At 44.9% G+C, this 24,665-nt stretch overlaps 1 protein-coding gene across 1 annotated transcript in view; it reads right to left on the minus strand.

Annotated features, from left to right (window-relative positions):
- ANK3 (ankyrin 3) overlaps positions 1 to 24,665 on the minus strand; it is a 197,476-nt gene that overhangs the window by 83,403 nt on the left and 89,408 nt on the right. The window contains exons 10-18 of the mRNA XM_081954513.1: positions 23,235 to 23,432; positions 17,123 to 17,221; positions 15,466 to 15,564; positions 13,837 to 13,935; positions 12,484 to 12,681; positions 9,903 to 10,001; positions 8,800 to 8,898; positions 3,553 to 3,750; positions 1,105 to 1,203 (exon numbers count right to left, since the gene is read on the minus strand). Coding sequence (XP_081810639.1) covers positions 1,105 to 1,203; positions 3,553 to 3,750; positions 8,800 to 8,898; positions 9,903 to 10,001; positions 12,484 to 12,681; positions 13,837 to 13,935; positions 15,466 to 15,564; positions 17,123 to 17,221; positions 23,235 to 23,432 — 1,188 coding nt within the window. The remainder of the gene's footprint in view (positions 1 to 1,104; positions 1,204 to 3,552; positions 3,751 to 8,799; positions 8,899 to 9,902; positions 10,002 to 12,483; positions 12,682 to 13,836; positions 13,936 to 15,465; positions 15,565 to 17,122; positions 17,222 to 23,234; positions 23,433 to 24,665) is intronic.

The raw sequence follows: 24,665 nt of genomic DNA on the forward strand, positions 1-24,665 counted from the left end.
TCCTCTTCTCTGTCTGCCTGTTTTTCCCCTCCATGGATTTTGCTGTTGCACGCAACCGTGCCAGCACCAAATTTATGACAGGGTAATCAGCTTCCTGACCTTTGATAAGAGGACAAGGGCAGGTAATTATTACTGGAGCAGACTTTTTTCCACTGCCAAAAGAAAGAGCCTGCAGCCCTTTCATCAGAATAGCCAGCTGGGCTGTCTGTTATTATGTCCACAACGGATCCTGGGTCCTTCTCTGAGCAGGAGGGCAGAGAGACCACACAGCTTGCCTTTACCCAGGTAGGCAGTTGGGCCTACTATTCAAAATGAGTCTGGATTTTGGTTTATTGTTGTGGTTGTTGCTTTTAAGGCTACAGAGGGAATGAATGCAAGCATCTTCTTTTGCCTGATCTAAAGGAAGAGAATTTGTCCAATTTATCTACTACTACGAGATCCACTCTCCCGATTTGAGAAGTTCCCCAGCCTGCCATTTGCATCAACATTTTTGGCCAGGAGTCCACAAGCTTCTTGAAGAAAAACAGGCAAAAATCCATCGCTGCCTTTCAACTCCTTCAACCGTCCAAAGATTTAGGGCCGCACCTCCTATAGGCCTCAGCCAGCCAACTATTATGATTTTGGAAATTGTAGTCTGAACCTCCTGTGACTGAATTTTTTGTCCAAGACACCAACAAGGTCACAGGTCTCACAGCTAAACAGGTCAATCAGTTCCAAAACAGAACAGTGCCTCTGGGGTTGATGGAGGCAGATATTTGAAGCTTTGGGGCAGGCCTTATGGTAGAAATGAGAAGGACAATGCATCCACAGACCGGATAACATAGTGATGACATCAGTCACACAATAGTAGGGCCCAGAAAGGAATCCATAGGCAGCTGGGCAGGCCCCAAAAGAGATCTGATCAGCTGCATCCATATTCCCATCCAGCTATGGTGTTTTATTTATTTGTTTGTTCGTTTGTTTATACCTTTTTAGAACAAAGGTGCCGTTGACCCAAGAAACAATTCCTAAGTCAGAAAGGGCGGTGGGACAGACGGAGTGGTTTTACCCATGTTAACCTGCCCTTCTGGGATTCTTTAAATATAATCTTTCCATAAATCCTACCTTCGTGGGTGCATCCACCACAGCTCCTTGGTTGACCAGCACCTCCGCCACGTTGATTCTGTCCTCCTGGGCTGCCAAGTGCAGTGGAGTAAGACCACTCTGAAAATCACATACAGCAAATCAGTTTGGGGCAGAAGGATCTTTAACAGATAAACAGAGTTGTAGGTCATCTAGTCCAAGCAGGAGACCCTACACCATTTCTGACAAATGGCAGTCCAATCTCTTCTTGAAAGCCTCCAGTGATGAAATTCCCACAACCTCCGAAGGCAACTTCTGTTCCATTGGTTGATTGTTCTCACTGTCAGAAAGTTCCTCCTTATTTCTAGATTGACTCTCTCCTTGGTCAGTTTCCATCCATTATTCCTTGTCTGGCCTTTGAGAACTTTGGAAAATAGCTTGACCCCCTCCTCTCTGGGGCAACCCCTCAAATATTGGAAGACTGCTTTCATGTCTCCCCTGGTCCTTCTCTTCTCTAGACTAGCCATGCCCAGTTCCTGCAACCGTTCATCATATCCTTTAGCCTCCAGTCCCCTAATCATTCTGGTTGCTCTTCTCTGCATTCTTTCTAGAGTCTCAACACCTTTTTATAGTGTGGTGACCAAAACTGGATGCAGTACTCTAAGTGTGGTCTTACTTAGGTATTAGTACCTCATTTGATTTTGATTGTATCCTTCTGTCAATGCAATTCAGGATTGCATTGGCTTTTTTGGCTGCCGCTGCACACTGCTGGCTCCTATTTAGCTGGTTGTCCACTAAGACTCCAAGATCGCTCTCACAGTCACTGCTATTATGCCTAGTTTCACGCAGTCTATATGTGTACTTTTGGTTTTTCTTGCCTAACTGTAAGACTACTTTTCTTTACATTGAATTTCATTTTGTGAGATAGGGCCCAGTGTTCAAATCTGTCAAGATCCACCTGGTTCTTGAGCCTACCTTCTAGGGTGTTGGCTATTCCTGCCAGCTTAATATCATCAGGGCCTGGGTTTAATCCCCAGCAAGGCCAATCTCTCCTCCTGAGCTTAACAAGAGGACAACAGAAAATGCACTTGTGGGGCTCAATACACATTTCAACCAGATACGTCCAATTAGACAATTAAAGACTGAAAAAGGAATAGATGGTACACAAACAAATGAGTTGCCATGCTTTATAAAGGAGCTACTATTGTTTGTGTTGGGGTGCAATTTAGTGCACATGATACTATCATGCTGGCGCAGCACTACTACTCCAGGAGCCCTTTCCTCATGGTTTATTCATCCTGAACATTAATTTGGCATATAGAAAACGAATCAAAAAGATACTGTGAGGTTCCTTGCAGTGCTGCATTTTCCTACAATGGAAAAAGACTATACATAAGATCTCAATGGTGCCCAAAGCAGCAAATGCAATTTTTAAAAATGATACCACAGGCTCATCGAATGCCTGACCTGAATAACATTTTATCAACCACAATCCTACTTTGTTCCATCGTATTTGGTCTTCTACAAGCCTCAGGGCAGAATAAATGTTCCTGCTGTCAGATCAGGGGGGTGGGGGTGCAACCATTTGATGTTCAAAGCAACAGGCTGCAAAAGGAATTTTCTCACTTCATCTTACGCGCGTTTTGCATCAGTTCAGTGAAGATTGACCAGGTTAATTTGCATTTTGTCAATTCCATGTGATCATGGTCTATGGTTCTATAGTGAACTTACAGAAGACGTAATAGAACTACCGGAGTTAACTACAATATCCCTGTAATTCAGTCCTATGAGTCAGAAGCAAGATCATTTGACACCAGGACACAAAAATAAAGAGAGGTGTAAGACAAGTGAATTATAAGTGTTAGATGACTCTTCCTTACTCTGTCTGTCTGTCTGTCTGTCTGTCTGTCTGTCTCTCTCTCTCTCTATCTCTCTCTATCTATCTATCTATCTATCTATCTATCTATCTATCTATCTATCTATCACCACCTACCCTATCTAATCTCTCTACCTCTCTCTCTCTTCTATGTATCTATTATCTATCTATTACCATCTCTCCTCTCTCCACCTCTCTTTCTCTCTCTCTCTCTCATCTATGTATCTAGTTTCTATTACCATCTATCCTCTCTCTCTTTATCTCTCTGAGAGAGAGAAAGAATCAAGAGAATCTGATAATGTCTCATTAAACCTTTTTTATTCCTTGCAGAATTCAACATTTAGGTTTCACACGACTCTCCTATGCCAGGCAGGGATCTATATTTGTCCTGGATTACAGTTTTCATGCTCCTGTCCCACCAGCATTCATGCCATTAAATCTGGTTCGCAAACTATTCCACATCCTTGCATAGGTCAGAGATTGAAGGTCATGCAAAACTCACAGTCACGAAACAAGATTCCCTGTGGACTATTGGAGTTATTGCGAACAATGGGTGATAGCACAACCCAGCACAACCCATGGGAGAGCAGGGGATCTCTCCGTTGCCCCCGCACCTTGTTGCTGAGATTCACGTTGGCGTTTCTGGTGAGAAGCAAGGAGACCATGTCCATGTGACCCTCTTGGGAAGCCAGATGCACAGGAGCAATGCCTTGTCTGGTCACAGCATTAGCATCAGCACCGTATTCCAGCAGTGTGGTTGCTATGTCCATCTGGTTCTTCTTGGCAGCAATATGCAGTGGAGTGTAACCGTTCTGTCAAGGCAAACGTCTTTGGTTATGGGTCCTTTCATTAAACAGGAGAGGAGTTATTATTGGCATTTGCCGGTGAGGCTTTCTAAACCCTTAACCCTTATGCTTTCTCTTGCATAGTTCATGGGGGGAAAAAAGGTTTCTTTTTCCTTTTTCAAGGAGATTATGCAACCTCCCTCCCTCTCCACCCCCACCAGTAATATTCATTTTCTGGTCTGGCCTGCTTGCTCATTTCCAAGACAATCATGTTGTCTGAAAACACCTCTGTTGATTCTCCTTATACTTTCAGCTAAAAGACATCGCTAAGAAAAGAAGGGCCAGTTTCCATTAAGAAATATTCTTCTGGGGCCCAACCTCATTCTTCCTTTCCTCCCCTTGTAAAAAAAACAATCGGAAGATTGGAAGCAATTCCATTCACGTATGAAACTAGCCACAGCGTCTCTGTAGGACCTCAGACGGCAACCTGGGTAGGGATTGGGAGATGAAGAGAACTATTTGAGATGTTAGAACCTCTGGAAGCAGAACCCTGGACATGGTGATGATGGTGATGTCACAGGGCAACTCCCACTGACACAGTGGAGGAATTCTCTTCCCCCCTCTTCCATCAAGGGAAGTTGTGGAACTAAGGTAGATGTTCCCTGGATTCTCTCCTGGAGATCAGAGACTGTTCAAAGACAGACAGATGTGGCCATTTCCTCATCTCTGCAGAACTGAGTGTTTGGGGAAAGCAGCTTAACTGGAAAGGAGGATTTGTAAAGGGGAGCCATTATTAGGGAGGTGGTCTAGAAAGGGGAAAAGAGAGCAATACGGGGGGGGGGGGAATATAAAACTTTAAAAAAATACATAGAATAGTTTTAATAAGCACAACATTAAGATGAAGGTTCCCCTTGCACATATGTGTTAGTCGTTCCCGACTCTAGGGGGCAGTGCTCATCAGTTTCAAAGCCAAAGAGCCAGCGCTGTCTGAAGACGTTTCTGTGATCATATGGCCGGCATGACTAAATGTCAAAGGTGCACAGAACGCTGTTCCTTTCCCACCAAAGGTGGTTACTATTTTTCTACTTGCATTTTTTACATGCTTTCGAACTGCTAGGTTGGCAGAAGCTGGGACAAGTAATGAGAGTTCACTGTGTTATGCGGCACTAGGGATTCAAACCACCAACCTGCCGACCTTCCTGATCGACACGCTCAGCCACTGAGCCACCACATCCCACACAACATTGGGGAGCAGAAATATGCCCCCACCTACTTTTACCCCCACCCTGGGTCTCCTCATCTCAAGAGAGGATTGAACAAATGTCAAGCAAAAGCCCACAATTTCATATTTAGATTGCTTGGCCAGCTGCAATAAAAATAAAGACAAGGGTCAGTAAGTCACATCCTGCCTCTTAACTGTGGAGATGCATGAGCTGGCTAGAAAACAGAGTAACAACAACTCTACTATGATCATCTCTATTCAGAGACTCTGGACATCTTTCTGATTCTAGGACCTAGTTGAGGAAGAAGGACAGATTAAGAAGCTGGGATGCTGGCACTGCACCGTCTAGGCACGAATAACTGGAGAAAAATATGTAGGAAAGATTAAAAACGGCGTTTTCTTCCATCCTATTTGCAGAAGTTGATTTTGGCATAAAGCGGTGGCTGCTAGTTATGCAGATTGGTGCACCTTAAAACAGATCTACATTTTGGCAATATTGTTTTCATAGAGTGGTGAAAAAGGAAACATTTGAAATGGGGGAATGACAGACCTCCCACTCTCCAGTCGATGAAGACAACAGGAGGAGCAGGAGAAATCCTTCCTTTCCAGAGAAAATATGGAAGAAAACCATCAGCCAATGTGGACACCTCTTAGCTGATGAGTGAACAGCCCAGGAAGCCTCTTCCATGACTGAAGCTCAGCTCAGCTCGGTTTTGTGACTTTCAGAAAAGCCTTTTCAAAAAAAACGGCCTGTAGGCAGCTGCTCAGCCGTTGATCAAAGGTGAAGGGATCCAGGGAGCCAACCCATAATTTCTGGTTTTCTCTCAAGTCTCTCATTTTGTCATTTGGGTTTCAGCGCAACGTTGGCTCAGGAGGGAAAAAGAGAAGCACCAGCTGTACGAAAAGAGATTTTCAGCCTCAAACTAAGGCAGCATCCTGACTCCGTGAAGATGGGCTATTTCTTATGATTGCACCCAGTGGTAAAGCTTTGGAGCTTGGACCTATTTTAGAAAAGGGCCAGACATCTAAGCGTTTCACCGTTCCGTGGGAAGCAATTCTAAAGAAGTTCCTTTGTGCAGGTTTTTACTTCTCTGAAGAAACTCTTAAAACAGACCTTAGCGATGAGAAAGCCCTGTGGCCCAAAATGAGATGTGTACCTAACAATCCTAACCCTGATGGACCAAATAGGGGCTGCTTTGTCTTACAGCTTTATGACAATATTTATAAAGTAACTTGTATTTCTCAAGGCAGTTTAGAATCAGGGAGATATGCTTGTGGATTGTAAATTAAATGACCAAGATACCCACAAATTTGCTTTGGGCATAAACCCCCTAAGCAATGTGCCACAGCTCATCCCTTGATTTGCAGACCTCAAGACTGATTGTTAGGTTTCTCTCATCCCATCTTATCACAGCCCACCTTAACTTACAACTGATATGTAACAGTTTCTCATTATGGTCCCTTGGATTTGAGCCAGCAAGGGGGAGCCTAGGACCTTATCAAAGTATTTGAGTCTGGCGCACATCGGAAATGACCAAGCCCCCCAAAACACCACTCCATTGGGCAATTAGGGGACGTGCCCCCCCCATCTTCTCTTTTAAGTGCGTCACACTTAGCACAGCTCCTCCCCAGAGGAGGAAAGAAGCAAAATTCATCCATCATCTTGCAAACACTCTCCACCAATTCAGTTCAGCTTGACTCTCTCTTCTTTGGGGCAGCCCCTGAGATATTGGAACACTGCTATCATGTCTCCCCTAGTCCTTCTTTTCATTAAACTAGACATACCCTGTTCCCGCAACCGTTCTTCATATGTTTTTGCCTGCAGTCCCCTAATCATCTTTGTTGCTCTTCTCTGCACTCTTTCTAGAGTCATTTTTTTTACATTGAGGTGACCAAAACTGAATGCCGTATTCCAAGGGTGGCCTTACCAAGGCATTATAAAGGGTTATCTTTCCAAAGTGTTTCTTCTCCTGCCTGAACAGTCTAAGTGAGTCTACCACAGGAATTTTAGCAGGGATCCAAAGAATACAACATTTTGTATCAATGGTTTCATTTATTCCAAGAGTTTTGCTGGATTGGATTAAGATCAAAACTCTACACCGGCTTCTCTAGGAGTGAACATTAGTGATCCTCTCTGAGGAAGCACATGTAGGTTTGCACTGAAAAACAGAGCATCAGAGGTTGGGTTTGAATCTAAGGGCCGTGTTCTGGAATTCGGATTGTTACCTCATGCACAGAGATCCATTTGTGTGTTTGCCAAGTTTCCACTGAATGCAAACGTGTTGTTGGCATTTTCCACTTCCACCTTTCCAGTCTCTAATCAATCTACACACAGTCGAGTGGCCACACAGATACTGATGAAAGTGATAAACAACCATGCAAGGGTCTTACCTGCTTAACTCTCTCCTCCCCTTTGAAATCAAGAGAGAATAGGAAAAAAAGTAGCCCATTCAAGTGACACATTTGTCCTCATGCAGGAAGAAAAAAAGGGCAGTCCTGAAGCTATGGGACTTCATGTCGCCTTTACAATATTTCACCATTGCTCCTTCTTCGCAAAGGAAGAGTCAGTGCTACTATTCATACAACACATTTAACCAGACATGATCCAGCCAAAGGGCTCCTACCCATAGCTTAACTTGGTCTGATTTCAACTTTTCTGGCTTAGTGCATTATTCAAATCCAGTTTGCCAATGGTTCTATGCATTATGGGAACCCAGAAAATCAATAAATAAACTAACACTTTAAGCATGTTGTGTGAACGCAGTCAAAGTCCTTTAGGTATCTCCCTGATGCTGTGTGAAAAAACCTGAAGGAACTATGCACTTTCTATTCCTCGCCTTCATGGAGATTGTCTCTAATACTGATGCAAGAAATCTGGATATACTACTATTTACCGTACACAGAATCTTACATTAACTAGGGTGACCTCTGATGTCCTCTTGTGCCAATCATCCCTTACGTTTTTCTACTGACCTTATGACATACATTCTATCTCTCCCCCCTCTCTCCCTCTCTCTCTTCCCCTCTGCCATTCCTGTAAACCACAAAGACTAAACCTTGTGTGCTCTGCAAATAACAATGCCAGAATAATCACCTCCATCCAATCCATAGATTACTGAGACCATCAATCACCATAACTATCTAAATCTGTATAATACTAAAACAAAATGAAGTCATTTGTGTTTTGGCACTCCAAAGCTTTCCAGATGTTCTCTCAGAACACCAAAATGGGGATATTTTGGGGAGACCCATTTGGATTGTGTACTGCTGCCATAGGTTAACTACAACACTACAGATTTAATTTACACTTTCATAATTATGTACTATAAGCACAACTACAAACACAGCTTAGAGGTTCCATTGGAGTTTCTGGGCTGAAGACAACATTGCAAGTTTCCAATACTGGTCCAGAAGAGACACAATGATGAAGCCCATCTCATCTGAAAGTTTTAGGTGGCCCTTAGTGTTAACCTTGTGGCTCCCAATCCAGGAGAGAAGAATGAACTTCCCTAAGCATCAACCCTTTGTCAAATCCTCCTCTACCAACTCCATGTCTTCCTTCGTGTGGATGACCAAGATAAAGGTCACCCACCATCTAACCTAGGGGGTGCCCAACCTTGGCAACTTTAAGACTTGTGGACTTCAACTCCCAGAGTTCCCCAGCCAGTCATTCTGAATTCTGAAAGTTGAGGCCCACAAGTCTTAAAGTTGCCAAGGTTGGACATCCCTGATCTAATTCATCTCCTGCTTTGGATCATCCTGTAGTGTTACTAGAGGAAGTCCAGCGGGGCTTCCAAAGGAGGGGAAAGATGGGACATGTGCTGGATCTTCACCCCACCTGGTGGCATTGGTACCTTTGCAGAGGCGTGAGGAGAAGCTCCTTGGTCCAAAAGGAGAAGTGCCACTTTCTGATTATCGTAATGTGCCGCAACATGCAGTGGAGTTAAACCACTCTAAAAACACATGCAGAACAAACAGGCATGGTTAGAAACCCACTTTACAGAAACACTTGAAGAATTATGTTAAACTAGGTTTAATGAAGTTTACGATGGTATTAACTGAGATTTTGAAATGATCAACTACAACACAAGATACAACACAAAACAATGACTTGTACAGGAATGCTCTTCACACTTTTTAAGATATCCACTTTGCCTACCTGAATAATTATCCTCCCTGATCTCTTACAGACTATGGGTAAGAAATGTTGATTCATATTTTATTTACATGTTTCTCAAGATATTTAGTTGGGTTTTTTTCAGTTTAATGTTATAGCCCTCCCTGGACTTTCAGCCCTTTAACAGGGAATGTCTCTTTACCAAAATCTCTTGATAGACACATTGAAACCAGCCCATCAAGAGAAAAGTCTATTCTAATCTCAAGCAAGACTTCCATCAACTAATTAAAGTGACTCCCATGTGCATAGGCAGCCATGAAAACTACAATTGGTAAACTGTGCCCAATATAGTTAATTCTTATTTCATGTGAACATTAAGGGGGGGGGGCACATTTTCTATGCAGAATAACATCATCAAAGATCTGTGTTTTAGTAGAAAGTGAGCAACCAAAAGCTCTACTGCAGAGGGTAAAGATGTTGTGCTCAGTTAAGAGTGGTGATGAGGCCACCATGGGTAGATTTGAAAGGACAGGTTAGGGATAGATTGTCCTGGGGAAAAATCCATCTCTGTGGTCACTACATACAATAATATATAATAATAAAATAACTTCCTGGCATATAATCAATAAATCATCAAGGTATTGTGAAATAGAACAATATCCTCAAGAAAGCAATACCTCTTTTTCAAGAGAAACCAACAACTTTTGCAATATTACACAGAAGTGGTGGAAAAGGGGAATACTCCAGGGGGATCCCGAGGCTTTCACCAGTTGATGGATTTGGTGGATGCTGGAATCAGCCCAGTTTAAGTGGGCCATGTTGAAGCAACATCCGCCTTACCTTTCCAGCTGCATCCGGAGAAGCATTTTTCTGAAGTAGGAGGTTAGCAACTTCTATTTTGCCATATTTGGCTGCCACATGTAGAGGGGTAAATCCTTTCTGTAAGATAAACATTTGTGTTAACAGTTTTATTTGAGGCAAAGACCATTTTTGCAGAACCCAGGTGCAGCTGGAGAAGTTGTGTTTCCATGTTACAGCAAAACGGAATGTGCCATTCTCAACCCAAAATGTGGACGGAACAAACACAAGGATCCAATTTTCTACAATGCACAAGAGAAGCCAATTAAAGCACTGTATTTTATTTTGAAATGACTTTCAAATCCTTTGGGTTACAAAGAAACTTTGAAAGTGTAGGGATCATGTCTACAGGGATATGACAATGAAGTTTGTAACATCAAATCTTGAGAGGGGAACCTTCTCATTGTTAGCAAAAGAAATATAACTTATGCTGGATGGTAAAAAGGCAAAATGGAAATCACTTTGATTGCACTGAATTTGATCAAACTCAAAATCAGCAACAGTAATTCAATGCTTGAAAGTTTCCTCATAAAGAAGTAAAATAAGACAGCCTGTGTAAAAAGGCACCATTTTGATATAGCAATAGCATTTAGACTTATATACCACTTCATAGTGATTTTATAGCCCGCTCTAAGCAGTTTACAGAGTCAGCCTCTTGCCCCCAACAATCTGGATCCTCATTTTACCCACCTCGGAAGGATGGAAGGCTGAGTCAACCTTGAACCTGGTGAGATTTGAACTGCCAACCTGCAGCTAGCAGGCAGCTGAAGTAGCCTGCATTATAAACTAATCAGCTTCTCCAAAAAACAAAAATAATCAAATACTGCTGGGATGATACCTGGTCTGAAGAAACAGTTTGAACTTCTTCTTGGATAATACCTTGTGGGACACTTCCAACTTAGAGATTACTACCACCTTTTGAGGACCTAAATACACACAGGTGAACTTCACATGCACAAAATGTCCTCTTAAATAATCATTGGTTGATTTCCCCCCCCCCTTTCACTTTCCCTCTTTTATTTTCTCAACTGCGTACAGAGTTGGTCCAAGTTACTTTGCCACTTGAAGTTAAGGACACGATGCCGCCAGGCCCCCCTTCCAAGCACAGAAGCCAAGTGGAGCACAATGGAGACCTTGGTTATGGTGTCCTCCACTGTTTTTGAAGAAGGAAGGCTGTTGGCTGAAAAGCTGCTCCTGCTCCCTCTCCCCACCACCCTGGAGACCTTCTGCATTACAAAAGGGTCAGCCCTGATCCTGAGCCAAGGTTAGGCTGGCTCTGAATTAAAGGGATGATTCACAAGACAAACTCTGGAAAAGTTTCAGAACGAGGGAGCTGAACTGCTCTCTTCTTGAACGCCAAGGAAGTTTATTCCCAGGTAAAGTATTTTCTGAAAGTAGAAAAGGAAGCTAACTATCTCTCTAATATACTATGTTAATATATGCAGGGGGGAGAAATATCAAAATCGTGCAGACAATGGTTTCCTTGTGACACTCTATGTAAACAGAAATTGGACTTTGAAGGGTGATAAAAAGAGTATTCATGGCTTTGAACTCTGGTGTACAGAAAACTCCCGAGAACTCCATGGATGGCCAAGAAATCAAACAGGAAGAACACTGAACAAATTAATCCAGAATACTCATTCAAGGCACAAAAGTTCAAGCTGAAGTTATCATATTCTGAGCAATTGTGTGAAGAACTAGCTCTGGAGAAGCTTTTAATTCTGAGAATGGCAGAAAGAAGGAGACCACCAGCTGCAAGGTGGAAGAACTCCAATATGACAGGGAAGAGGACACCTTTGGAAAACCTGAAGACCAGGCTGGGCAGAACAATCTATCTCTGTGATTGCTAGGAGTCAACAGTGACTTAATAGCACTCACTCATTCACTCAATCAATCAATCAATGTGGGGTATGGGATTTTCCATGGAAAAAAGAATATATCCCTTACTTGCTAAAATTAGGTCTTTCTATCCACTTGTTCAGCATCCTATGGAAAAACTCCAGAGTCCTGAAACATTCAGCTTGATCTTATTTGGTACATTGTTGGTCCAGAGTAATAATTCTATTGGGATCCATGTCATTCCCAGAGACATCATGGTGTTTTGGCCAGGGTCTGTTCTCCAAGCTTGCTGTTTAGCACCTGGACATTTCATTACCAAACTACGTAACATCTTCTGTGGGGGTGAAGTGCCTTGTTCATTTATATAGGTCCTAGGTGGTTAGTTGGTCTTGTGACTAGTTGGATCACAATACTGATTGAATCACAATCATGTGACTCATTCAGTCTTGTAAGTCAACCAGTCACAAGACCAACTGGCCACCCAGGACCTATAAAAACAAATAAGATACTTGTGAGATAACCTCACTGAAAACGTTACCTAGTTTGATAAGGAAACATCCAGGAGTTGAATGACAAGCTTGAAGAAGAGACTCCTGCCAAAACCTACAACCTGAGCTATGAATATTCCCAACAATTTCTAACATAATGTTGTCTCCCTGGATAAAGAGAGACCACAACACTTTTAAAACATAATTCCAAGGCCTGCTTTCTACACCTTTCTTACCTTGGTAATGATACTCAAGGATGCCCCGTGGTCCAAAAGGACGGACGCCACATCTTCGTGTCCTTCTCGTGCTGAAAGGTGCAATGGGGTATAGCCGGACGTTGTGGCAGCATTTGCAGAGGCTCCTTGCTGTAACAGCTGCTGGACTATATCGGCTTTGCCCAGACGCGCAGAAATGTGCAGTGGCGTTTGGTCATCCTAGGAATGGCACGGAAAGAGTAAAAGACAGCAAATTCCACACTGAGATTCAAATAGGCAGCCAAGGGTTGTCCTTAGTGCCCACGCAGGAAAGCAGGAGATGACCCTCGACAGAGGCCTGGATAAATTAAAATGGTGACTTCTGACTGGAAGACCACCTCAAGTGAGATAATGTTGAAGAGGATCCCTTGCTATCTAACTGGGACAGATTAGCAACGCACCAACTGTTTTGTTCCAAACTGTTTTGAGTGTGACACTGAGCCAAATGTCCTTCCCCAAGAATAAAATGGCTGTTCTGAGCAGAAATAAGGGGGGGGGGGGCTTAGCACTCTGAGCTCCACAGAAAATGTTCTACCCTGGAAAGCACTTTTGAACTGAAAAGGGGGAGTCTCATGAAGTGTCATGCTCAAATGCTTCAACCAAAATGATTGACAGTCTCCTGCAGAGAATCTTAGGACTCATGGTGAAATTTTAATTTTTTTACTACCAGTTCTGTGGGCATGGCTTGGTGGGTATGGCAAGGGAAGGTTACTGCAAAATTTCCATTCCCTCCCCACTCCTGGGGGAAGGATACTGCAAAATCCCCACTCGTGAGGCAGTAGTGGGTTCCGGATCCTGTAGCAGCCCTTACGCTACGTACGGGGCTGGGCGTCCTCATTAGGCATGCAAGCTGCGCGCCCCACCACCCTGCAACATCCAGCTGCTCAGTGGAGGTCACACAGTGCCGCACGCTGTGCGCGCATGCGCAATTGGCCCGTTTGCATCAAAAAACCAGAAAGGAACGCAGGTGGGCAGATGGGCAAAATGAGCCGCCATTCCAGTATGGTGGCCGCTGCTCCCAGCTACCACTGGTATGCCTGTACTGGGTCATACCACCCGAAAACCACAACTGTCCTGGGGGAAGGATATTGCAAAATCTCCATTCCCTCCCCACTCTGAGGCCAGCCAGAGTATTTGCTGGTTCTGCGAACTACTCAAAATTTCCACTACCAGTTCTCCAGAACCAGCTGAATTTCACCCCTGCCTAGGACTATGTCCTTGTCAAGGGACAGTAAAGGATGCTAAGCGGCCCTGGAACGGATATCTCGCCCCTTACATGCACAGCCGCTGAAGGCCGCCTGCAGCACAGAAGACATGCGTGGAGAAGCTGCTTACCTTGGCTTTCGCTTCCACCTGAGCTCCATTTTGAACTAAGGACCGAACCACTTCCGACTGGCCAGCTCTGGCGGCCATATGCAGGGCTGTCTCACCCCTCTGTCAGGGGAAAGAGGTTGGGATGACAGAGATTAGAATGACAGAGAAAAGGAAGAAAAATATGTTACTCGCAACCGCAGAGTTCTTTGGGATCAGGATGCGAAAGCAGGTCAACTTTGACCCCTCGAGACCGTCTCGCCCTCACAAAGTAATTATTCCAGGATTGATTTTTTTTTGTAGCGCTGAAAACACACAAAGGTTTTGTTCTTTGCCAAATGAAAACATTGCTGTTTTTAAAAAGGAGATGTGTTATTTGGGGAATTAAGGCGACCTTGTGCTTAAACGACATTTCCCACAGCAGAAGTCCATGGGATTGTGCCAACCTTTGGACCTTCAGATCTGAATGCCCCCCTCCCCCCCTCCCCATTTGATTCCCCGCTCTTGTGCTGGAGGGCTCCGGATGCCTGTTTGTCAGCAGGCAAACTCACAGCTGGGCCAATCGAAACCGATCAATAGTAATAATAAAAAAGGCTATTCTCAATCTGCGGAGCTTCATGTGCTTCAACCGAAGGATGGGTCACTAGGGAAATGGCAAGGACAGCAAGAAACTGAACAGGGGAAGCTGCATGTTTGCCATAGTTTGTCACAGTTAAAAGCAAATCTTGCCCGTAGCCCAGATTATGCTGAGTTTGCCTGTTTTCTGTGGCTGTGGCTCAATTCTCATGGCCCCTGAGCCTAGCAAAGAAAGGCATGTGGCAGACCGTAGCAAAACAAAAACATAAACAGGCCTTCTCTGGCCAGTTTTGGGAGAACAAATCCGCTTCAAACCGCTCTGGTTTTTAAAGTTTCTCTCCCTCCTTTGGGGATTGAAAGGAGCTCAAGTTTGATTGGGATCAGTTCCATGCACAGGGTGGCCTCAAGAAATAGAGACTTTCCCACAGACTAGAGATGATCGTGCACAAACCTTCTCCCTGGAGCACAAATCAGGAGAAAAAGAAATTTGGCAAAGATTTAGAAAAAGAAATGCTGCAAGATCCATCCCTTCGTAGCCCAGGAGAAAAGAAGGAAAAATAAAGCCTTCACTTCAGGGATATGTCAGAGAGGGATTAATTCTGGTCAACAATGTCACTGCTTGGTGATGGCTGCCTAAGCAACATGCCACTGTATGGAAACTTTAAAGAGAAGTGATTGGCATGTGCTGTCCCATTTCTGTCTTTTTCAGTACCTTTGAAAGCTTACAGCTTGGTCAATAGGTACAGGAGATCTATCCCTGAGGGGGTTGGGGCATCTGTGAAGATCAGGGATGGACAATCTCAGCAGGGGTGCTGCAGATAAAACAAGGAGGACAGGAAAGGTCCCACAGAAAGGTCTCTCTTTTCTGAAATCAGCTGTGAGAACTCCAAAGACAGTGTGAGTCAGTTGCCTGTCAGTTGAGTTGGTTAGCAGAAAAACCAACAATTGGAGGTTCAGAACTGTGGTTCCAGACGAGGTCATTATCTCTGCCTAGAAAAACAGCCCAGCCAAGGGAGATAGAGAGGAGGAGGAGGCCACCAGGATGCCCAGTAATGAAAGGTCCACTCTGGTACTTACCACATTGGTTGTGTTGGGAGAAGCTCCATGGTGCATCAGCTGTGAAACAATATTTACATGTCCCATGAAGGCAGCAACATGGATCGGAGTCAAACCCGACTAGGAAAGGAGCAGAGAGAAGAAAAGAAGCATTCCTAGGCTGGTAAAATATGAGCAAAGCCTTAGCAGAGTACCCCAAGGACTGAATGCTTAGGGGCTCAGCCTGCTGAGCTGTCTGGGACACCTGATGGTTGGTGGCTGCACAAATAGACATGGCGAGCTGTTGCCAATATTACAAGGACATCATATGGCGAGTTCAAAACATATTAGTTTGACACTACAGCCACATTTTGCGCATCTACATAGGTTTGAAAGAAAATCTTCCATTGGACTCTGTAGGCATCGATTGCAAAAGCCCAGCACTCCAGAAGGTGCTAGTTCAGAGCAAGTGGAGTGCAGAAAAAGCAGAAACTAGAAGTTGAAAAGGGCCACCTAAGCAGATCAAATTCAAGCATTCAGGCAAGAACACACTTGTGTGTTCATGTGCATCACAGAGAATACAATATTCCCATTCACCTACGCAGGGATGAGAGTTTGCTTTTCTATTTTAGTTTGACAGCAGTAAAGGCTATCTTAAAAATTCATGGTGAAAAGTGAACTAATTCTTTGACTGCAGCTCAAACTGTTGTGTCTCCACTGATGGCTAAGACCACGAGAAGGCCTTTTCTGGGTCAGCTTTGGATACAGCGCTGCTCAGTAATTAATGAACGCAAAAAAAATGTGAAGGGCTTTGTTTTCTTAAAATTAGGGAACAGAAATATTAACCAAGGCAATAGAAGATGGTGATCATGTTTACTAAGAATCCCTTTTGGCATTCAGAGCTCTTGTGCTCCAAGGCTGAAATGTGGCTTACTGTATTTTTCAGAGTATAAGATGCATCTTTTTCCCCACTAAAAGAGGGTGAAAATTTGGGTGCATCTTATACGCTGAATGTAGCCCCATCCACGCACTGGCCCCCACCCTTTGGCCTCTGCCTCCCAGTAATTTACCTCCTTGCAGCAGAGGGGAAAATGGGGCTTGCAGAGACTGCAATAGGCTATAGCAATCCCTGCAGCCTGAAACAGCTGATGATCGGGAGGCCCATGCTGAAATTGAAAGTGAAATTTGCTGTTTGGTCTACCAGGCAAATTGCTGGGAGGCAAAAGCAGATTTTTTTCCTTGTGCTAATCAAGCTGTTTGCTGCAAGAAGGTAAGTCAATAACTATAATATGCCTATAGAATATTCAAATTATTAGACTTATTTTAAAAACTGATTTATTATTGTTCTATACAGCTTAACAAAATGAAGAAGCTTTTTAAAATAAAGGCTTAATCTGAAGAGGCCCAGTGCCTTTGTATCTTTTTTTAAATAGCATAGGTAACGTATACTTCCAGAAAGCACATCAATTTTAACAGCATCTGTACAAGTATAGTCTGAAATGTAACACTACAAACAGTGTATATTGTATGTACTGTTTTCTGTTTGTTGCAAGGAGACAAATTGCTGGGAGGCAGAAGCAGATTTCCCCCCCTTGTTTTCCTCCCCAAAAGCTAGGTGAGTCTTACACTTCGGAGCGTCTTATACTCCAAAAAATATGGTATTTAACTAAACCTGGCCGTAGCTGCAAAGATGCCTTACCTCCGTGACAGCTTGAATGGAGGCTCCGTGTTTCAGCAGAAGTTCCATCACTTTAATTCGGTTCTTTTTGCAGGCAATGTGAAGAGGTGTGAAACCATTCTGAAAATTTTGGAAAGCGTTACAAAAATCCCCAAAAGTGTTGTGTGCAAAATCTATCTATCCCTTTTGATATTGTATGACAGCTGAACCTTACTTACTTTTTATGATTTGTTGGTTTCTATTTCTATTTCTCCAAGGCAGTTGAGATGAGGATGTCCATTTTATCCCCACACAAAGGTGAGGTAGGATGGGCTGAGAGAGAAGGGGGTGCTCTGAAAAATCCTTACCCCCACCCCCCACCCTCCGAAAGCTCCCAAGATGGAAGGTGAGTTTGAAATGGCATCTCTCGCTCCAAGTCCAACCCTTTCAGTAAACACCATTCTAGTGTCATATAGGCTGGTAAAAATAGTTCATTGTCCTTGCCAGAATGCTAATGATAAACGTGGCTCAAAGAAAAGAAATGGATGTATAGTTTAGCACACAACTGCATTACTGCAACTGCAATGATTTTTTTTTTGTTTAAAAAAAGAACAGAATTTCCTGACTATCAAAGATCCATACATTTCTGCTCACAGCATTTGCTTGGATGTTGATGATAAATTTTTAAACTAGTCAAAGTAGCATCAGCCACTTATTTTAAAAGCAACCGACAGAACTGGGTCTCACCTTGGAAGCAAAATACTTCAGCTACCTTCTCAACTGGAGGGAAAAAAATCAGATACTTTCTGAGTCATTGTCTAGTTTAGCTGAACGAAATCTTTTTTGTTGTACCCATCACCACCAATACCACCACCATCATCATCATCATCATCATCATCATCATCATCATCATCATCATCATCATCATCATCCAAAAATCTTCTGATTGACCACGCCAAGGGTCTCTCTTCCTGCCAAGGGCTACTTTTCTACATCCCATCTGGCTAGCTCAGTGGTGAAATTCAATTTTTTTTTACTACTGGTTCTATGGTGGGCGTGGCTTGGTGGGCATGGCAGTGGAAGGATACTGCAAAATCTCCATTCCCACTCCACTCTGGGGCCAGCCAGAGGTGGTATTTGCCAGTTCTCCAAACTACTCAAAGTTTCCCCCACCGGTTCTCCAGACCTGTTGGAACCTGCTGAATTTCACCCCTGGTCTAGCTGGTCCACGAGAGAGGGGGCCTTGGTGACTGACCCCTCTCCTCCACTGCCTTCAGCTGGGAGATTAAAACCTTCCAGTTCAAGATTTATGGATTGATGAATTATAAGGGCTTGTCTTCCTTGGAAAAAGTCCCTGGCTAATTAAGATTTTGAGATCACTTACCTTAGTTTTAATATTTTATTCCCTTTGTGTAATTAACAAGATTAGCCAATTATTATTGGTTACTAAGAACGTGATTGAAGGAAACTGGATAAAGTTTTTTTTAATAAGTACATTAATATGGATGTACACTTTTGTTTGTTTTTTTGTTTTAGGACATCCCCTGATAGTCTTGTGTCCCTGGGGTCACAATAGCTTTCTTGCACCATAAACTATGTACTTTTTTCATTCTGTGAATACGCTTGTTCCAGTCCTGGCCATCTTTTCTTTTACCTGGCCCTGTGGAGATGAGGCACTTTTAATTAGAATTTAATGTTGCATTGAAGTTTGGTGCAGGCTGGACCAGGAGGAACCTAGAACCTAGGTTTGAACCCTTGATGCTATCATCGCATCTCTGACTTTGACTTTGTCGCTTGCTTTTAAACATTTTTTAAACATCTTTTTAAACATCTGCTTTTTAAACACCTTTTTAACATCTGCTTTGCCGGCTCCTACACCATTTTGAAACCCTCCTGAGTGAAACCCGGTTAGGCGACTAGCCCATTAACTCACCCTTTCATCTTGGGGCAGGAAAACTTTCTCGACAAACAATGATTTTATGATACATCTATATCTCCAGCACCTGTTACCAACCAATTTTACCCCATGATTCCATTTCTATGTACACGAAGCCGGAATTACTGCGGCTGCGGGAATCCCCTTTCTCGCAGGTTTGGCCTCCAGCCCTTTCGAGGGCCCACCTTGAGGACGGGTTTATTAACACTGAGAGGTGGAGGAAGCGCAAATTAAGGGGTTTTTTAGTAAAATATTTTTTAAGAATTTGTAGGGATTCTGGGGTTGGGGGGTGGGAGGAGGTCAGGAGTGATGACAGAGCCAGGTCACTAGGTGTGGTCGCGAGCGGAAGGAGTGGTAGGGAGGAGGAGGGGGAGGACACCGTTCCAATACAGGGCTCTTTGATTCCAACGGTCGTAGGGAGGGGCAGATGCGAGGACAGAAGAACATGCAGTCGGTTGGGAGACCGTGGGTGCTGGTTACACCCGGTCGCTTGTACCAACCCCCGCGTTCTAGGTGGTCAGGAGCTGCAGACCCAGGGCCTGAGGCTGTTGCTATGCAATGCGAGGTCCGCTGTTAATAAGGCCCCCCTCATCCACGACCTAATCTCGGAGGGGGAGCCGGACCTCGCGGGAATAACGGAGACCTGGTTGGGCCACGAGGGAGGTGTACCCCTCATGGAAATGTGCCCACCAGGCTACCGAGCATTTCACCAGCCTAGGGCCCAGGGAAGGGGCGGTGGGGTGGCAGCAATTATTCGGGAGGACTTAGAGCCGAGGGAGTCTACTGTGCCACAGACGTCCGGATGTGAATCCCTTGTTGTGAAATGGGGCCCTGGGAGACAGTTGGGCCTACTGATAGTATACCTGGCTCCTCGCTATACATCAGCGGCCCTGCCCGAACTCCTCGAGCTGATCGCATCGGTGGCGGTTGAGACCCCCAAACTTTTAGTTATGGGGGATTTTAACCTGCCATCAATGGGAGAAGCATCAGAGGGGGTTCGGGAGTTCATGGCTTCCATGACAGCCATGGACCTGACTCAATTGATTCAGGGCCCGACACACAAGGGAGGTCACACCCTGGACCTTGTTTTTGTCTCTGGCCAGTGGTTGAGTGATCTGGGAGGAGGGGATTTAACCATCACTCCCCTGTCATGGTCAGATCACTCACTCCTTCGTCTTGACTTCCCTGGTGCTACCTCCCGCTGCGGGGAGGCGGAGCCGGAAGATATTAGATGGTTCCGCCCCAGGCGCCTGATGGAACCAGATAGGTTCCAGACGGAGCTTGGGCCACCACCTGTAACCCTGACCTGCCCCCGGGTAGAGGACCTGGCGGTCGCATGGAATAATGCGACTACCGGGGCCTTGAACCGGGTGGCGCCTTTGTGGCCTCTCCGGCGGCAACGATCCACCCGGGCCCCTTGGTTTACCAAGGAGCTAAGGGTGATGAAATGCCGCAAGAGACGCCTAGAGAGTCGTTGGAGATCCTCCCGTTCCGAATTTGATCGAACACAGGCACGAGCCCATTTAAGGACGTACCTTGTGGCATTGAGAGTGGCCAAACGCCAATATTGTGCCACTCTCATTGCATCCGCAGAGAACCGCCCTGCCGCCCTGTTTCGGGTGTCCCGCTCCCTCTTGTTTCAGAGGCCGCGGGAGGCCCCTCTACAGGGCAGAGCAGAGGAATTTGGGAAATATCTGCAGGATAAAATCGCTCAAATCCGGAAGGATTGGGTCCCTGTCAGTGGTCCAACGGAGACGTCCGTGGCGAGTCTTGAGGATTCGACCTGGGAGGAGTTTGACTTGGTTGCCATCGAGGATTTGGACAGAATGCGTGGACGACTGCGACCCACCACATGTTTATTGGACCCGTGCCCCTCCTGGCTTGTACTGGCATCCTGGGAGGTTACACGAGACTGGCTCCTGGGCCTAGTGAACGCTTCGTTGACCGAGGGGTTTCTCCCGGCCGCCTTGAAAGAGGCGGTGGTGAGACCCTTGCTCAAGAAGCCTTCCCTGGACCCTTTGGATCTGGCCAATTATCGTCCTGTCTCCAACCTTCCCTTTTTGGCGAAGGTTGTAGAGAGTGTGGTGGCTTACCAGTTTCCACGACATCTGGAGGAAAATGATTATCTAGACCCACGCCAGTCCGGCTTCCGCCCCGGCCACAGCACGGAGACGGCCTTGGTCGCGTTGGTGGATGATCTCTGGAGGGCCAGAGATAGAGGTTGTTCCTCTATCCTGGTCCTATTAGACCTCTCGGCGGCTTTTGATACCATCGACCATGGTATCCTGCTGCGCCAGCTGGAGGGGTTGGGGGTCCGGGGCACCGTTTTGCGGTTGTTCGGCTCCTACCTTTCTGGCCGGACGCAGCGTGTGTTGGCAGGGGAGGAGAGGTCGACCCTACGCCCCCTTACTTGTGGGGTACCACAGGGGTCGGTCCTCTCGCCACTCCTGTTCAACACATATATGAAGCCGCTGGGTGAGATCATCCGTGGTTTCGGGGTGGGATATCATCTGTGAATGACCTCCCTCCGGATATTAGGAATACCTCTGACCTCCACTCCTTTCGTGTAAAGCTCAAGACCCACCTATTTCAAGTTGCTGGCCTGGCTCAACTTTGATCCAACTATATCGCTCCTGACGGGTTTTTTATTTGGGGTATTTTAACTGCATTCAATTTATTTAGGGGTTCTTTAAGCATTGTGTTTTTACTTGTTTTTATCTATCAGTTCACCTCCTCCTTGTATATGTCCTGGTATATGTTTTTGTTATATGTATGTTTGTCTATATATTTATTTCCTATGTTTTGTTGTACGCCGCCCCGAGTCCTTCGGGAGAGGGTGCGGCTAAGAAATAAATATTTATTATTATTATTATTATTATTATTATTATTATTATTATTATTATTATTATTATTATTATTATTATTATTATTATTATTATTATTATAGATAAGACAGCTGCAGAAGACTTTGTGCTCTCTGCTCAGCCGATCATTTCCCGGGACTGCAAAGGCCCAGATGTCCCACTCTGCCTGCTCAGAGGGGGAAAGGGATGCCTTCTGCAGCCCACCTGAAGCGTGACTGAGCATGGATCGTGGCCAACTGCAAGGTCACAATCAGCTCCCAGGGAAAAGGTCTGAGGGAGCTCCTCTAGTTCCAGAAGGCTGAGAATGCTTAAGAGTAAAATAAAAAACCAGAACTGTTAAAAATGTTTTAAGGATTAGGGTTTTGTTTAAAAAAAAACCAGTGGGGTTATTCATAGATTTCTTTCTCCAGCTAGAGAGATTTCTCCAAATGAGAAAAGAATGACTATGAAATCTTTTTGTATGAAGATTTTTTAACATAACCACGACATCAGCAACAAAACAAAACCAATTCTTTCCTTCTCTTCCTCCCTCCTTCCCTTTCTTTTTTAAAATAATCATATCAGCAGCAATATGAAAACATTTCCTTCCTTCCTTCTCTCCTTCCTTCCCTCCTTCCTTCCCTTCCTCCCTCTCTCCCTCCTTCCCTTCCTCCCTCTCTCCCTCCTTCCCATCCTACCTTCCTTCCTTCCTTTTTTGAAAAAAATCACATCAGCAACAAAATGAAACAATTCCTTCCTTCTCTCCCTCCCACCCTCCCTCCCTCCCTCCTTTCCTTTCTTTTTTTAAAATAATCACAGCAGCAACAAAATGAAACCAATTCCTGCCTCCTCTTCTTCCCTCCCTCCTTCCTTCCTTCCCTCCCTCCTTCCCTCCCTCTATCCCCTCCCTCTTTTCCACCCTCCCTCCCTCCTTTCCTTTCTCTTTTTAAAATAATCACATCAGCAACAAAATGAAACCAATTCCTTCCTTCTCTTCCTCCCTCCCTCCCTCCTTCCTTCCTTCCCTCCCTCCTTCCTTCCCTCCTACCCTTCCTCCCTTCCTTCCTTCCTTTCTTTTTTAAAATAATGTTATCAGGAACAAAACGAAAACATTTCCTTCCTTCCTCCCTCCCTCCTTCCCCCTTCCTTCTTTCCTTCCTTCCTTCCTTCCTTCCTTCCTTCCTTCCTTCCTTCCTTCCTTCCTTCCTGTCTTTTCCTCTAATAAACTAATAATTCATAAATAAACCCTCTAAGGAGGCCCGCAGCCACTTCTGTTGAACCCTACAGCCATTGCAATGTTTTTTTCCTGCTAGCTCAGACCCAACTTAGCTGGTAAATGGAGGGTGGGAGACAAGAGGGTCCCCAGTGTGCTCACCAGTGCTTTGGCATTGGGATTTGCCTTCTTGTCCAACAAAACCTTGGCAACCTTGTAATGGCCACAGTGAGCGGCTACATGAAGTGCAGTCAGGTAGTCGTTGGTCACATCATCCACCGGTACGTGGTGCTCAATCAGGAGCTGAACGCAGTTGAGATGGTCCCCTTGGGTCGCCATGTGCAATGGAGACAAGCCATTCTAGAAGTAAAAAGTGGAGGGGGGGTGAGCAGAGTAAGAAACCCACCTCTGGAAAAGAAACATAAGGCCAACATCTGGTTCTTGTCTAGCTGTTCAGCTGGATGGGTATTTATAGGGAGTAAAGGTAAGGTAAAAGTTCCTCTTGCACATATGTGCTAGTCATTCCTGACTCTAGGGGGCGGTGCTAATCTCTGTTGCAGAGCCAAAGAGCCAGCGCTGTCCGAAGACGGTCATGTGGCTGGCATGACTGAGTGCCGAAGGTGCAGGGAACACTGTTACCTTCCCACCAAAAGTGGTCCCTATTTTTTCTACTTGCATTTTTACATGCTTTTGAACTACTAGGTTGACAGAAACTGGGACAAGTAATGGGAGCTCACTCCCTTACACAGCGCTAGGGATTTGAACCACCGAACTGCGGACTTTTCTGATCGACAAGCTCAGCGTCTTAGCCACTGAGACACCGCGTCCCTTATTTATAGGGAGAGGCTCCAGAAAAATCTTTCAACGGGCTGTGAATCTTATCTGACGAAAGCAACACATCCAGCAACTTCAAAGCAATTGCAGGAAAGGAAAAAAGAAATGTTTACAATGGTAGAAGAAGCGCTTAACCTGGAAGTCAGACCTTTTCACCAAATCAGGCCAAGGCAGGAATGGATTTCTAATCTTTTAAGCCAAGGGTCTCCAACCTTGGCAACTTTAATCCTGGTGGACTTCAACTCCAGGTGGAGTTGAAGTCCTGGTGGAGTTGAAGTCCACCAGGCTTAAAGTTGCCAAGGTTGGAGACCCCTGTTTTAAGCCATAGGGCTGTTTTGCACCAAGTAAGAACCCTGTATTTAAATAAAGAGATGCAGAAAGACCTGCATCCAAAATATCCCCAGCGATGGAATGCAAACAATCTAAAGTGACCTGGCACAGATCTCTCGCTCTGCATCTTTAAAAAGCCAACGGTTGCAGAAAAGGCCTCCTTGAAGACTAAACGGAATCCTTGAAACCATCTCTGATGTATGAATGGAAGCCCTCAAGCACAGATTAGGGAGCCAAGAGAGGTTTCCATACGAGAGATGCTCAGAATTGCCCTGTGATGTTGAGCACCATTTCTGACGATCCTAGCAGGGGAGCCACAATTTAGAGTTATTGCGAGTCAGCGGTTTGATAAGAGGGAAAATAGTCAAGTTCATACCCATTCCTGTGCTTAGTATTCTGACTTATCAAGAAAAGAGGAATTCTGCATCC

The sequence above is a fragment of the Natrix helvetica genome (genome assembly GCF_964273705.1).
Source record: "Natrix helvetica genome assembly, chromosome: 5".
Lineage (NCBI taxonomy): Eukaryota > Metazoa > Chordata > Lepidosauria > Squamata > Natricidae > Natrix > Natrix helvetica.